Source organism: Sphaerodactylus townsendi, linkage group LG02 (assembly GCF_021028975.2).
Source record: "Sphaerodactylus townsendi isolate TG3544 linkage group LG02, MPM_Stown_v2.3, whole genome shotgun sequence".
Classification (NCBI taxonomy): Eukaryota; Metazoa; Chordata; class Lepidosauria; order Squamata; family Sphaerodactylidae; genus Sphaerodactylus; species Sphaerodactylus townsendi.
Window position 1 is genome coordinate 75,918,596 of NC_059426.1, and position 14,982 is coordinate 75,933,577.

The window sequence follows — 14,982 nt, forward strand, 5'->3', positions numbered from 1 at the left end:
GTAATTCAGGCCAAATTGTGGCACTGGATCACACTCTCTTTCATTGTGCGAGATTTGCCAAAGTTAGAATGAACCAATCCTCCCTCACGTCACTCCTAAATAATCAATGCCTTCAATTCGGTGCCGTTTGCATGGCACCGGCTGGGAAATACTGTTTCCCAAAAGTCTCACTCATTGAGTGAGGCAGGGAAACAGCGTTTCTGCCCTGGTTGGGCAGGGGGGAAAGCATGCCGCTGCCTTGATGTAGAGGCAGCAGCTGTGCAAACAACGCCCCTGGAACTGTGTTTTTACTGTTCCAGGGGCACTGTTTGTGGCCCATGCAGACTCCACCCTTGCGAGTCTCTAAGCAACAAATTAATGCAAGTAGACTTTTTGTGAACAACCTCAGCTAGAGCCAAGGCATTGTCAATTGTTGAGAAGACACACGTGGCTATGCTTCACTGCCCTACTTCTTGAAATCAACTCTAGAGTAGAGGACTTTTTTAAAAGAAAAAATAACATAATTGTATTCACTAATACAATATATAATTCAATGAAAATTACTTAAAGTACATGTGTATGTTGTTACACAAAGAAACAATAGTGGAGAAGAAAAAAGAAAAGATATATAAAAGAAAAAAGAATAGTAATAGAAAAATCAGCAAGTTGTTGTCATCGACTTCCCTCTATTTTCCCCCACAAATGCATATTCTTATATTATTCACTGTAAGATAATGAGATGTCTCCACTATATCATAATAAAATACTTCCAAACTTTCTAATAGTTGACTATATATTTTCAATATACATAATATTAATTAAAAATAACATGTTAATCTAATTCAGGATCATCATTCCTTATTCCTATACAATACTTTCCCACTGTTCACTCATCCTTCCAACATTTATTCTAATGTCTCTTCATTCCATTATTATGTATTCATAAGAGTATTCATATACTTAATAAATGGGAGCCACAGTTCATGACATTTTTCTGAGTCTTCTCTCAGGAGACAAGTCAATTTGTCTAATCTGACAACAGACCAAACTTTCTCAGCCCACACATCCACATTTGGTACTGTCTGCTTTTTCCAGTTTCTGGCCAAAACAATTCTTGCTGTTGTGATCAAATACAAAACCAAGGTACTATTACTCTTTCTCATCTGTGCCTCTGTTATTCCTAATAAGTAAGGTTCTGGTCTCATTTCATCTTCAGTATCTTTTGCACCTTCTTGTGCACAGCTTTGCAATATTGGTTTACTATCCTACGCTGCTACTACATGTGATAAAGGTTTTATTCCCTGCTCTAGAATATGTGTGTAGAGTTGCTGCATCTTGTTTAGTTTAGCCTCCCATACATAGTCTTTCTTTAAGGCACTGAAGTGATGTACATGTAAAGAATCATGGGCCAGCCCTTTCACTACAGCTTTTGAGAAAATTATAAATGTTAAAAACTATTTGTATAAATGCATCAAACCTTTGCAGTGACCTCACTTTTGGATTAAAGCATAATTTTTATTTGTCAAATTTAAAAAGAAAATTCATTTGCTTTGCTATTTTCTGGATTTTTCTTTAGGTCTTTCAAACATTATAATCAACATGATTACAGGAGAGTCTTTGTGTAATGATGCAACCACATCAATTCTTTTTGATCTGTATAGGGATCTTGTGGAGAATGTTCATACAGAGATAGGTAAGTCCATCATTTTCTGTTCTTACATGAAAATATTACCCACATAGTGCCATGAGCCTAGGTCAGGGGTCAGCAACCTTTACTATCAAAAGAGTCATTTTTGCCCCCTGCCCCTCCAGAAAAAAACTGTCTGGAGCTGCAAAACATATTTGATCCTTATAATGAAGGTTATGAAGGGAACACAGCCTATTAAATCTAAATTGGCCTATCAACATTACCAATAGGTCTAAGTGAGCATTCTATAATATGTTTTACATTTGGCTATATTCTGCAATGGACTATTTATGATTACTTTGTATTTTAACTTTGTATTTTCATTACAATAATACCATGTTTCATTGTATTTATAAATGACCCATGGACCATAATAACAGCAGAGGCTGACCAGCAGTAAAGTCAAGATGGTGTTGATAATGACTTTTTGATACAGCACATTGTGGTTAGGTACAGTGGACTAAGGTCTGTCAGAAGAGGGAGTGTGAACCTCTAAAGTAACATCTTTTCTGAAAAAAATCTTTCCTAAGTGACACCTGCGAGTGTTTGTGAATGTTTTCAACTGAAGTGCCAACTACATCTCTGCAACCATTAAGCTTTGAAACCAATACACTTTAAAATCCTCTCAGGTTACCTGAGAAGCCTACATCTAAGCCAGTAATAAACTTTTTCCAGTTTGTTTGATTTCCAACCGTTCCAATTTATTTTTGTCTGTGTGTGTCCTCAGAAAGGGTGGTGACCATTTAATCAGTTTGTGGGCTATAGTACAGATTGGTGGCAGCGAAAAACAAATTAATTAAGAGGAGGGTTCCTGAAACCAGCTACCAGGGATCCTTCCTATAGCAGAAGCTAACGACCTCCCGTTACATATGTGACGAATGTGACCTCCCGTTACATATGTGATGAATGCCCTTATAAAGCGTTCAGTTTCCAGGGTGAAAGTCTACCCTGAAGGGGTTAAGCCCTGGCCAGCCCTGATTGGCTAGGAAAAAAAATGGCAAGAATATAAATAGAGTCAGTCAGCGTGCTGAGGGTTTGATTTCAGAAATTCATCAGCACAAAATACAGTGATTATCATCAACACTTATTGCTTTAAAAGATAGGCAAGCTCATGAAGAGGAATGGTATTAGCTATACCAGCTAAACAGAGCCTCCAGGTTCACAGACACTATAACTCTAATCATCAACTGCAGGAGAAATGCTGCAAGGGAAGGCTATTGCCTGTAACCTTCAAATGTGGGATTCCTTGACATAGATGGGTTTTGATCTGATCCAGTAAGACTTTTCTTACATATTACCAATCCCACTTGCCTACATGCCTTAAAAAGATCAAGTAAAAAATGATAAAGGCCTTGCCAAAGGGATAGATACCTTTGTTCTGTTCTCAATCCCCCATCTGCTTTATACGGGGATGGGGCGGTATAGAAGCCTCAAAAATAAAAATAAAAAATAAATACCTGAAGTCTAGTCCTTTTCCTACAGCTGCTGCCCCAACAAGATTATCAATCTACATGGTGGGGCTGGGGGAGGGGAGAAGGCAGCAGTAAAAGAAAGCTGAATAAGCGGATCTCAAAAAATGCCTATTTTTGCTGGCATTTTTTTTGGCTGCTTTGGTCCACTGCCTTAAAAAAGAACCTTTCCCCTTACTTACCTCACTTACCTGCCATCTGTACACTAAATCTAGTGTCCAGCATTCAAACAGGATTTGAGTGGCCAGATCCATGTGGAGTTCAGGAGTGGGGGTGCCATTCAACACTAGGCTTGGTTTGGCTGGGTCCAGCTTTAAACTGCAGCCTTTGAGCCCACAGTTTAAAGCTGGACCCAGCTAGGCAGAGCACAGCATCAAAGTGCAAGGTTGGCTAGGTCAGGTCCAGCTTTATACTGCTGACTGTACCCTGAAGCTCCACCTGGCCAGAGAGTGCAGAGCAGTAATGGGATTCAGCAGGTTCGCACCACTTCGGCAGAACCGGTTGTTAAAATGGTGCTTGTAAACAGCCAGTTGTTAAATTATTTGAATCCCACCACTGGAACCGGTTGTTAAATTATTTGAATCCCATCACTGGTGCAGAGCCAGTAGTATAAAACTGGACCTGACATGTCCAAATTCACAGTTCAATGCTGGGCTCAGCCTGGTTGGGTCCAACTTTAAACTGCAGGCTTGATTAAAGCTGGACCTGGCCAAGCCATGCACAGCTTTGTATGGTGCACTCTGCCACATGTGGAATTTAAGGGCCAGCTCCTCAGGGAGCTACTGTAGAAGGCAAAAGAGCTAGCTACTTGTGGCTCTGAAACTTCAGACTGTCAGTCACAGGTTTAGGCAATAAGGCTGAAGAGCAAGTATGACAGAAGTTTCTTCTGATTGCTTATAATGAAACTGTTTGTTAAATTGTTAAATTTTGGATGCCTGAGCACAGGCTTCAGTCCTATATAGCCATAGTATGGGTAGAGGAAAAGCATGTACAGTGATTGGAATATTTTTATTACAGTCAATCCTCCTGTACCTCCAGCAACCTGGGATTTTGGTTTAGTAAAATAGGTCAGTTTAAACATGTATTAATGCAATAAACACATTTCTGAATACTTCCATCTACATTTGTGCTTTGCTCACACCACCGCTATGTAAAATGTCACTAAAAAGCTGGATCTCAAACAGTGGCGTACCTAGGCAAACTGGAGCCCTGGGCAAAACCTGAGTTTGATGGCCCCCCATGGGCAGCTACCCTCCCCCACTGTGACCAAACAAAGATTTTTTTCACCAGGTCGTTTCAAAGTCACCATCACATTATAGAACATCCCCCAACTCACAAATCTGAACACAGCAGAAATATTTTTTGAAAACATTTTCAAAATGCTTTCAAAATGTTTTATTACTGCTATGAAAACATTTTATGGTGTTGTATCCAGTTTCCCCAACTGGTGGAAACAGCATCACTTTCAATGTTTTTTAAACTGGGGACCCCAGATTCTCCCTTTAAGGTGGATTTAAAAGGAGAATCTGGGCTCCCTAGTTAAAACAAGTGATGCTGGAATCCACCCCCAAACAGCATTATTTTTAATGGTGTTTAAACTAGGAGCCCAGATTCTCCTTTTAAATCCCACCTTAAAGAGAGGGAGAATCTAGGGGTCCCTGGACTAAACTAACATTGAAGAGTGATGCTGTTTGGGGTGGATTATCTTCCACCCTGAAACAACATCACTTTCAATGTTTTCACTGGGGACCTCAGATTCTCCCTTTAAATCCATGCCGAAGGGGGTGGATTTAATAATAATAATAATAACCTTTATTAGGCATTGAGAGAATAAAAGAAAGAAAGAAAACAAGCATTGTTAGGAAAGGGGTGGATTTAAAAGGGAAATCTAGGGAAATGCCTGCTGTTAGGGAGTTACTTACCTGCTGTCAGGGGAGTGCAATTATTGAAGATAGCAGCACCAAAATGTCCAAGTATCTTCATGAGACCCTACTGATGATACCACCCAGGTTTGGTGAAGTTTGGTTCAGGGGATCCAAAGTTATCTACCCTCAAAGGTGTAGCCTCCATCTCCTATTAGCTCCGACCCCAAACAATGGGAGATAGAGCACTCCCACAGGGAGTCCATACAACTTTGAGACTCCTAGAACCCAAATCTCCTGGAAACCACAAGGTGAGATATCATCAGGAGAATCTCCCGAAAAATCCCTGAATTTTTGGTGCTGCTAGCCTAAAAGCTGCGCCCTCTGCAGGCCAAAAACAAAAAACACTGAAAATATTTTAAAAATCCCACAAACGAACCTGCAGTTTTTGCGTCCCCCACAAGGCGGCACCCAGGGCAACTGCCCACTTTGCCCAATGGGACGAAGCCTCTGCAGATGTTAGGGACCTAGTGGATGAAAAGCTGCACAACATAAGTGGTGAACTGAGGAGGAGAAAGTGAGCAATACTATTACTCTCTGCCTTCTCTGTCAATTTAACCTTTTGTGCAAATAGAAGTGCTGTTGGCAAGAAAAGGAAGGCAATTTCATTCTCTTTCCCCATACTATGTTGCTTTCTTGAACATGGATTTCTCAGCTTCTGGAATCACTTTTTAGAGCTCATGATTCATAGAATCATAAAGTTGGAAGAGGCCCCAAGGGCCATCAAGTCCAACCCCCTGCAGTGCAGGAATACAAAATCAAAGCACTCCCGACATATGTTCATCCAGCCTCTGTTTAAAAACCTCCAAAGAAGGAGGCTCCACAACTCTATGAGGCAGTGAATTCCACTGTTGAACAGCCCTGAATGTCAGGAAGTTCTTCCTATTGTTTAGGTGGAATCTCTTTTCCTGCACCTTAAATCCGTTACTTCGTGTCCTAGTCTGGCCACTGTTATCAAACAGTTCTTCTAAGATCTTTGGAATTTTTTTTTGCAATAAACCTAGCAAATTTGATTTTGGCATCAACAGAAAATTTTATTTTTAAAACTTTCTGAATTTCTACATGAATTTATTTCCAACTGTGTTAAGCTTTTTTACACATCCATTTTTTAATTTTTTAAAATTTTCAATACTATAGCACTACACAGATGGTGTACCTACAAGAAAAAAATAAGGTTGAAATATGTAGTTGTCAACCTAATTTCCCTGTACCTTTCCAATATCCCATTCAGTGACATTTAACTAAAAGATCAGAAAACAGAAAATTGAATGAGACCTGACTTGCCTTCACTTTAATCATAATTTCACTAAACTCTAATCATGTCTATTCTTATACCAGCTTTTATTTTAACTAATATCATCTTATCCTTTCATTTATATAACTACGTATCAATAAAAATCTAGAAAGAACAAAATCTTTTTTCTTCACTCAAATTTCTCTCCACCTATTACTTAAAACATTTGTATAACAGTACATTAACAAACCTTGGCATATCTACTTATTTTCTCTAATATAGTTAATCATTACACATCAATACAAGAAATATTGCTGTAAAAGTGTTTTCAGAAACAATGGAGAAAAGACGGCTGAAACATTTCTACCATAAGCGATTATTGTGTGTGTGAAGCGGACAGTACGGAACTCCACAGAGAAAATGTTCATTTGCAGGCTGGGAACAATGTAAATGGCATGTGCAAAAAAGGCCTAAATTTAGAATTGCATCCTGAACAGTAAAGTTAGTTTAGATTGTGGGTCCTATTATAAAATGTTTGGGAATCAGAGGGGTAAAGAGTTTAAAGTGTTGGACTAGGATGTAGTAATGCACTGCCGACCCAGCAGCACCGTGGTAGAACGTTGGAATACCAACGGACCCTCTGACCTTGCAGTGTACCCGCGCCCACTCCCTCATCCCATGGAGTCACGGTCATGAACTGCCGGCTCAATCGCGGTAGCAGGGACAATGGTCTTGCCCCCCAGGTGGAGATTAGGCTCAGGCAGCTTGCAGCTCCTTTCCATGCAGCCAGGTGAGATCATGCATCACATGATGATCTCTCCGACCTCCCGCCTCCCGCTCTCGAAACCCCGGTCCTCCCACCCTGCGCTGATAGAGATAACAATAAAGGTGCCAGGAACCCGGCATGCGGAGACCGCTGGAACCACCGCGGCGGACCTCGGTCTCCAGCAAGCGATCTCCACCAGATGTTATCTCGGCGTCACCGTCTGGTTCTTACGTGACGCGTGGGTGGAGCTACAAGCTGGTGCGAGAACCGGAATCCTCCGAACCTCCACCCTGCTCACCGTGCATACAGGGAAGGGCAGCGATACCGAGTCCGCTGGATGGCGCGTCCAGGACCACCGTTTGTTATCGCCTGTCCTCTGGTCAGCATCCAGGTCTGGCGATCTAGGACACTCTCTTGTCCGGCGGAACACCGGGTAGTATAGGAGCTTGCAAAAGCAGGGCTGCCCATGACAAACCTGCGTTGGCGAACTGGCGATTGAAATGCGTAGGGTCCCAGTAAAGAGAGAGGGAGCTGCGCCATGAAATTGGTTGAGAGATTGAAGCTCAGTGTCCATGGTACCCAGAGGGACGTGAATCTGGGACTGGGAAAACATCGAGCGCACTCTTCGCTGAGAGCCTGTAGCGCGCCGATGTGGCTATACAGACGTGGAGACAATGTTTTGTAGCCATCAGCCTGCAGACCACCTATGGCTCCCTTGCTGTAGAGCCGCCCTCGCTTTCGATCTTTCACCTTCAGAACAAGCCCGGAGTTTTCTCTATCCGCTAAATTGGGCGCCTGTCCTCCTTCACCGCCCCTCGCTCCCTCACCCCAATTCAAACTCTCCTTGACTCCAGCCGCCCCCTCCCCCTGCTCCGCCTTCATTTTCCGAAGCCACTGCACCTCCGTCAATACGTAATGGCGCGGGTTTCAGAGCTTTCCACAAGCAGAGCGTATTAGCCACGATCTGCAGAAGAAAGAAACCCTGACGGAAGAAGTGATGCCGAGATTCTTGCATTGTGCCGATGCTTCACCAGATACTGGGGGGGGGAGGGTGGCGTCATTCAGTGAGGTTAATGAAGATGGTCTACCGCCCTTTAAGCTATAACATCCTCACTGAGCTCCGCCAAAGCAATGCGGAGACTGATAGGGGTCACTAGCCCCTCACGGTAGAGAGGCATGCCCAGAGGCCATCGCGGGAACCACCTAATGGTTCCAGGCGACTGGAAAGACCACCTTTATAGCATGCTCTGGAGCCCTGCACAATTTGTGGTCTGGGAAAGTGAGTTCCATCAACTGGTCTTCAACAGAGCAGCCACCTCTGGCGGCGCCTACACCCTTGCGCGACTTTAAACCTTCGATGCTTTCGCTTCAACTAGCGATCAGATTGTCCTGCCTGAGGCCACCCCTTACGGTGCAGCCTCCAGAGTGCGCCTATAAGGCATTTGTTAAGGTCCCCAGCGCCGACCAATGAACCCAGAGTTTCTCACTCCATCCGGCAAAAACCCCAAGAGCCCTATGCCGAGTTTGTGAACAGGCTCCAGGAAGCGCTCGAGAGGCAGGTAGATGGCGGGGAGGCCTAAAAGCGAGAGCTCCTCGTAAGCCTCGCAAAAGCCTTCTCCACCGGAGTGCCGCAGGGCGATCGCGGGCCTGGGCAAAAATCCTGAACTGGCCGACATGCTTAGAACTTGCGCACTTGGGACATCGGGTCCTCCATACCAAGCTAGCCTCCCTACGCCGCAGCACTCTCCGCCGGCGGGAGGCAGTCTCAGGATGACTGCTTTAACTGCGGCAGACCCGGACACTTCCGAAGGGAGTGTAGAGCAGCCCGGTGGGGGGGCTTACAACTGGCCCGATGGAGGAGGGTCCTCCCCCAGGAGGAGAAGGCCACCCTAAGACCTGATGATGCCCGCGTTGCCAGAAAGGCTTCCACTGGAAAAGCGACTGCCCGTCGGGGAAACTCCCGCCAGGGCGTCTCCCAATGCCCAGGACCAAGGAGGGAATTACTAGAGCAGACCCAAACACCAAGGCCCCTGCCAAAACCACCCCCCTCTCGTGGCATCTGGCTCGCATACACCCAGCCCATCTGCTTTAAGTTCCCCCACGAGGGTTCTTGTCGCCCCTTTAACCCAGTATGGCGGAGCCCATCCCTACGGGACTATTGGGCTGGAGTGCTGCCAAAGAGAGCCTCTGCCGCTGAACAGGGACTGTTCATGGGTCCCGAGTGATCGACTCCACGCGCAAGGACCCATCCATCTCCAGGTCTGGACAAACATCCCACAGAAGAGTTGCCTGCAAGGGCCAGCTGCAGCTCAGCTGATTCTCTTGCCCCATGCGCTGCCAGCTGCCGACCCAATAAAGGGCCTCACGAGGCCCCAGCAGCCAACATAGGCGCCAGCCCTACACCACCGTCGCGGTGGAGAGGCATACTCGGGGAGCTCCAGCCGCATACCTGGGCTTCGCCATAGAAGGATGTAAGTTCAAGGGCACCAGTGTGAGGTGGACACCGGCGCTGATATTACCGTCATCAGAGCAGCCCGAGTGGCCCGACCAGTCAGCCGACCGAGGCTTACCAGCACATCTGGGGGGTGGTGGGGAGACAAAGCATGCGAAGAGGCAGACATCCGCCAGCTCACGGTCATGACGAGCCCAGGGCTCGAGCTGACAGCTCACAGTCCGCCCCATCGTCTTAGACATCCGCGTCCAATCTCTGGGAAGGGACCTCATTGGAGTCAGGTCAAAAGCGACTTTGGTCTGGGATGGGTAAGGCTATCACGGATCATTGAAGTCCCAACTGTGACTAAGAAGTTCACTTTCTATCTCATTAAAGGAAACTGTTTCCCTCCCCTCCCTTTCTCTTTCTGTTTTTTTTCGACCAGTAGAGGCGGGAGGGCCAATTAGCTGACTGGCCCTCCCTGGATTAAAATCTGGAGCCCGTCCTGGGTACACGCAGCACTGCCAGGACAGGCCCCAATAACTCAAGGGGTTGCTGCAAACACAGATCCACTCATGATTTGGGTGGGTGAGGTGTTTGCTCAAAGCATGGGGGGGCAGCTGTATGAATTCAGCTTGCCCAGGCCCTGGCGCTTCGGCCGAAGCGCCAGCCCCTTAAGGGAGTGGTCTCGGCGAGACGGCAATTCCCCAAAGATAGATTCGATCAAAGGAATTTTAGCACCATCAGCTTCCTGCGTTAGCCACCAAGGTGCACGGTGGAGTGCAACTCCCTTGCAAAGAACCCCCCCCCCTCTTTTTTTCCTTTGTGTGCGTAGGGAATTTGCCTCCTAATTGCCTGTTGCTTCATTCCCGGATGCACCCATCCCCAAAAAAAGGTGCTTCCAAAGCCCCCCCTTGTGTTGCTGATGATTAAGCATGCATACCCACAATCCCCCCAGGACCCGCCTGTTTCCCTCCCCTCGAGGCTCGGACCCTCACCTTGGCAGCACCCTGAGTGGCGGCTCTGAAGCCAATTCCCCACCAGGTGTAGCCTACCTCCCTGCCCTCCCTGTCAAAACAACTAAAGAAAGAGGGGTGGCCGGCCCCAGGAGGATTGCATTAAAAGCAACCTTCACAGGCTGCAAAACAAGCCTTCTTCCTTCTTATTAAATTCTAAAACTCTAAACCCGATCCCGATATCCTGCCATCCGGCTCTAGAACCCCGAGCCTGGCGGGACCATTCCCATAACCTGGGAAAAGGGGGTGTGTTTCAGTCCCTCTTCCTACAGGTCCCTGTGGACTCCGATTAAGCCATGACGGAGCCAACCCATGGAATGGCGCCAGGAGGAATACCAACCCCATCCCGGAGATGGAACACATCTCTCTAGAGGGGATCCCAGCCCAGCTGATCTCAACAGGAGCGCCGTCGCCAATGTAAAGACCAGAATGACCTGGGGAGACGTCAAGGCGACTACCAGCCAAGCCCTAGAACTGCTGCGCCAGCAAGACCACCCCGAGACACCCGAGAACCTCTGTGCCGCTCTCTTTGCCATCATCACCGCCAACTCGGCGGCCACCGTCCTTTGCCTGCTTTACTGCCTCCTGCCTATGGCGATCGGCCACCCCCTGACGAGCTTTCACCAGACCAACATCTGGGAGCAGTTTTGCTGCCGCTGCCATAGCGTCTCATCTTTCTGCCTGGGCCGGGTACCTGGGAGTCGAGGAGCCTGCCCAAAGCTCCTGCCTGCTCCCCGTCACCTTGCAGCGCCCGGAGACTTCCTAGCGGAGTCTGGGCTAAGCCCCTTCATGAATGCCTCATCCATCAGGTACTCTATGAGCGCCGACTGAGGGACCCGTCGTCCAGACCACTCCCGGCTGGCGCTCTCTCCCTTGTCCACCAAGACTGTTGCGCTAACCGCGGAGTCTAACACCTGCGCCCAGCATCACGAGGCGCCCAGCCAAAGCGGGGAACCGACCCGGGCCCATTCATCCGGCTACGGCCAGTTGGAGCTGCACACACACGGAAGACTATTCCCCATGTTCGGAAAGCATCCTGCTCCCCAGGGGCTGGTTCTGGACCTGCGAGGGAGAAAACGTTTAATTATATTCCTGCCCGGCTCTCTGCGGGAACTCTTTGTTGCCTCAGTTAAGCCTCACCATCGTCCTACCCCAGGCTCCACCCCGGGAGCCCGGACCGCCCGCCCGCCCGCCCGCTCCGCTCTGCCTTTCGACCCCTCACCAGCCGGGCGGCCAGCGGTCGCCCTCTCCCGAAGCGGAGTTCGTCTCCCTCGCCAACTTCCCACAATTAGGAGTCCCAGTCTCGCTTCTTACAATGCTAAGACTATTGGCGGCTGGCCTGTGCCCTTGCTGAAGTCCATCAACTCTACCTCCCGCAGCTCTGGATGCCCCTGGCCTCCGAGGCAGCAGGAACAGATCAAGCGACCCTAGACAATCGTGCAGCTATTGATTACCTGTTGTTGTTCCCTCACTGCAAGGTTGTGAGAATGTACATAATATGTGTTGTTTTTTAATCTTTCTGATAAATTCCCATTTGATTCACATGAAGAGTCACATTGAGCTGCAAGAAGTTTTATCTAATAATCTGAAGTATGATGTTTTGCCCCATTGGTGGTCAGCCCTCCTGGAGCTGGCTGCCGGGAGGGATGGTTGAGTGCCTGTTGTTACAGCTCTGCATTGGATTTAATTGTGTGCCTCGTTAGCCGGATCTTGTTTACGTTCAATGCGTGTCCCTAATGTGCCTGTAGCGTGTGTAAGAAGCCCCTCGAATTTCCCTTACCCATGGCTTAGAGTTCTAGTATGTGTTACACAAGCAGCTTGGTCAGCTTGACCAGGCAGTGGAGGAGACAAAGCGTCCCTTTAAATCGCCCCTTAGCATTTCGGTCCCCCTTTTTCTAAAATGTAAAGGAGGGAGATGTAGTAATGCACTGCCGACTAACTTAGCACCCGTGGTGGTAGAGCGTTGGAGGCATGCCAGCGGACCCTCCCCGAGCCTTGCCGGTAGCACCGCGCCCCACTCCTCATCCCCCATGAGTCACGGGTCATGAACTGCCCGGCTCAATCACCCGAGGCGCGCAGGGACAATGGTCTTGCCCCCAGGTGAGGATTAGGCTCAGACGCTTACGCTCCTTTCCGCACGTAGCCAGGTGAGATCATGCATCACATGATGATCTCCCGACCTCCCGCCTCCCGCTCTCCCGAAACCCCCCCGGTCCTCCCTCCTACACGCCCCCGATAGAATAACAATAAAAGGTGCCAGGAACCGGCATGCGGGAGACTCGCTAGGAACACGGACCTCCGGTCTCCCGCTGCTGGTGATCTCCACCAGATGTTATCTCCGCGTCTCGTCTCGTTCTTACGCTGACCGCGTGGGTCGACTACACTAGGATCTGGGAGACCTGCATTCAAATGCCTGGTCTAGATCAGTCACACACTCAATCTAATCTACTTTGCAGGATTATTTTAAAATGTGGGTGGGAGATTAATGCATGTTGCTCTGAGTTTCTTAGAGGAAAAGTGAGATAAATGCACTAAGTAGAGTTGTACATACTACCCTGATTGAAAGATGTCCTCAATAATAAAATCTTGTGTTTTGAGAAACAAACCTTGATATAGGAACCAATTAGTTATGTAACAGGAGATGTAATTCTTTGTCAATTATCAGTTGTAAAGCAAGTTGCAAAAACATATTTTTTCTTTCTCTTCTTCCTTTTACAGCTACTGAGATTTTTATAAAATTAACTCTGAAGTTTTTTGCAAGTGTCGTATTTGGATTTTTTTCATCAAGAGTTGTTATGTTTTGGCTGAAACATGTGTTCAATGATGGAATTGTTGAAGTAATTTTAAGCTTCTCAATGGCATATGTAATTTTCTTTGTTGGTAAGAGAACTATGCATAACTTTCAGATTTTAATAGGCATATCTAATCAGCAGTGAAAATAGTTTTCCAGAAAAATTAGAATCAGAAAATGATCTGATGCCCTAATAGAGTATAATCTAATTTAGGTTGTTTGTTTTGTCTTGTATTTAATAATTACTTAATAAAAGCACCTCATGCTAATTTTGCAGCCCACTAGACACAAATACTTCAAATGAAATAGTTGATTAGGAATAAAAATTGAATATGGTTTAAATAATATGTGCAAAAATTCAAAGCAGCATGTGTGAATTATTGTTATTGGAACAAAGTGCGCAGAAATTTAAAGGCAATGCAGCATGTATTTTCTTTATATTGTTTAAATTTAAGGAAAAAACTGAAGGTGCTAAAAACAATTGATACACTTCAGCAGCAATCTTAAGAATGTTTTCCTGGGAGTAAGATGTAAAATGTAATTTACTTCTGAGTAGACCACATGGGATTGCTCCCCAATGTTAGATACAATTAATATGGTTGTTTCTTTTGATTTCAATTGTGTGTCTTGTCTGTGATCTTAGTATTATATTGGTGATGGTATTCATTCATTAATTTCATGACACATTTAATCTTCAGAATTTGAAGCATTTCTTCAGAACAGTAGAGCATGGGAATGCTACCTTACATATGCACAAATATGAGATTAATTTTTGGTTGTTTTTTTTCAGCTGAATGGACTGGAATGTCTGGAGTTGTTTCTATTACTATTTTGGGTCTTCTTTTAGATTCTTTAAGCTTTAGTCCAGGAACCGACATCTTTCTTACTAAGTAAGTGTTTTTTCTCCTCTAAATGTTTGAGCCATTTTGAAAACACTGTTTCTAACTGAATTGTTCCCCTTTCCTGTCATGTAAGGAACTATATGTATTGTTGAAAACTTTCACTGCCGGAATCACTGGAGTTTTGTGGGGTTTCCGGTCTGTATGGCTGTGTTCCAGTAGCATTTTCTCCTGATGTTTCATCTGCATCTGTGGCTGGCACCTTCAGAGGATCTTCTGAAGACACCAGCCACAGATGCTGGCAAAACGCCAGGAGAAAATGCTACTGGAACACGGTCATATAGCCCGAAAACCCCACAACACCCCTAAGAAATTATACTTTATAAGATTGAAGTAGTTGTAGAAAACAGGTCTGACTAATTTGATTACCAGTATGTCATATACAGAATGTTCAGCACAGGGAATTTCAATTGTAAACCAAGCTGTCATGAAAGAAATAGCAGAAGATACATAAGTATTGGTAGGTGTGATGGGGACAGAAGATGTAATTGAGTAATCAAAACGTTAATGACTTTCAATAATGTTCTTAGCATAGTACATCACAGTCTTCGCACAGAGATGTGTGTGACTACTAAATTCTACACCTATGTATCCAAGACTTACACCAATCTTCAAGTTTTCTAGAGTTATGCCAGCAGGAAGCCCTACCAATTGGGCATAGGCCTAGGCAGAGCTCCCAGTGTAGATGCTATGCTGGTATAATGGTAGGTACCAAGGCATGCTGTGAAAGGAACTGGACTTCCTTTGCTCCCTAACTCTTTCCAAGACTTTCTCCCCCCAAGAAGCTG

At 46.0% G+C, this 14,982-nt stretch overlaps 1 protein-coding gene across 1 annotated transcript in view; it reads left to right on the forward strand.

Moving 5' to 3' along the window:
- LOC125426302 (sodium/hydrogen exchanger 10-like) overlaps positions 1–14,982 on the forward strand; it is a 146,446-nt gene that overhangs the window by 17,742 nt on the left and 113,722 nt on the right. The window contains exons 5-7 of the mRNA XM_048484560.1: positions 1,556–1,672; positions 13,223–13,384; positions 14,086–14,185. Coding sequence (XP_048340517.1) covers positions 1,556–1,672; positions 13,223–13,384; positions 14,086–14,185 — 379 coding nt within the window. The remainder of the gene's footprint in view (positions 1–1,555; positions 1,673–13,222; positions 13,385–14,085; positions 14,186–14,982) is intronic.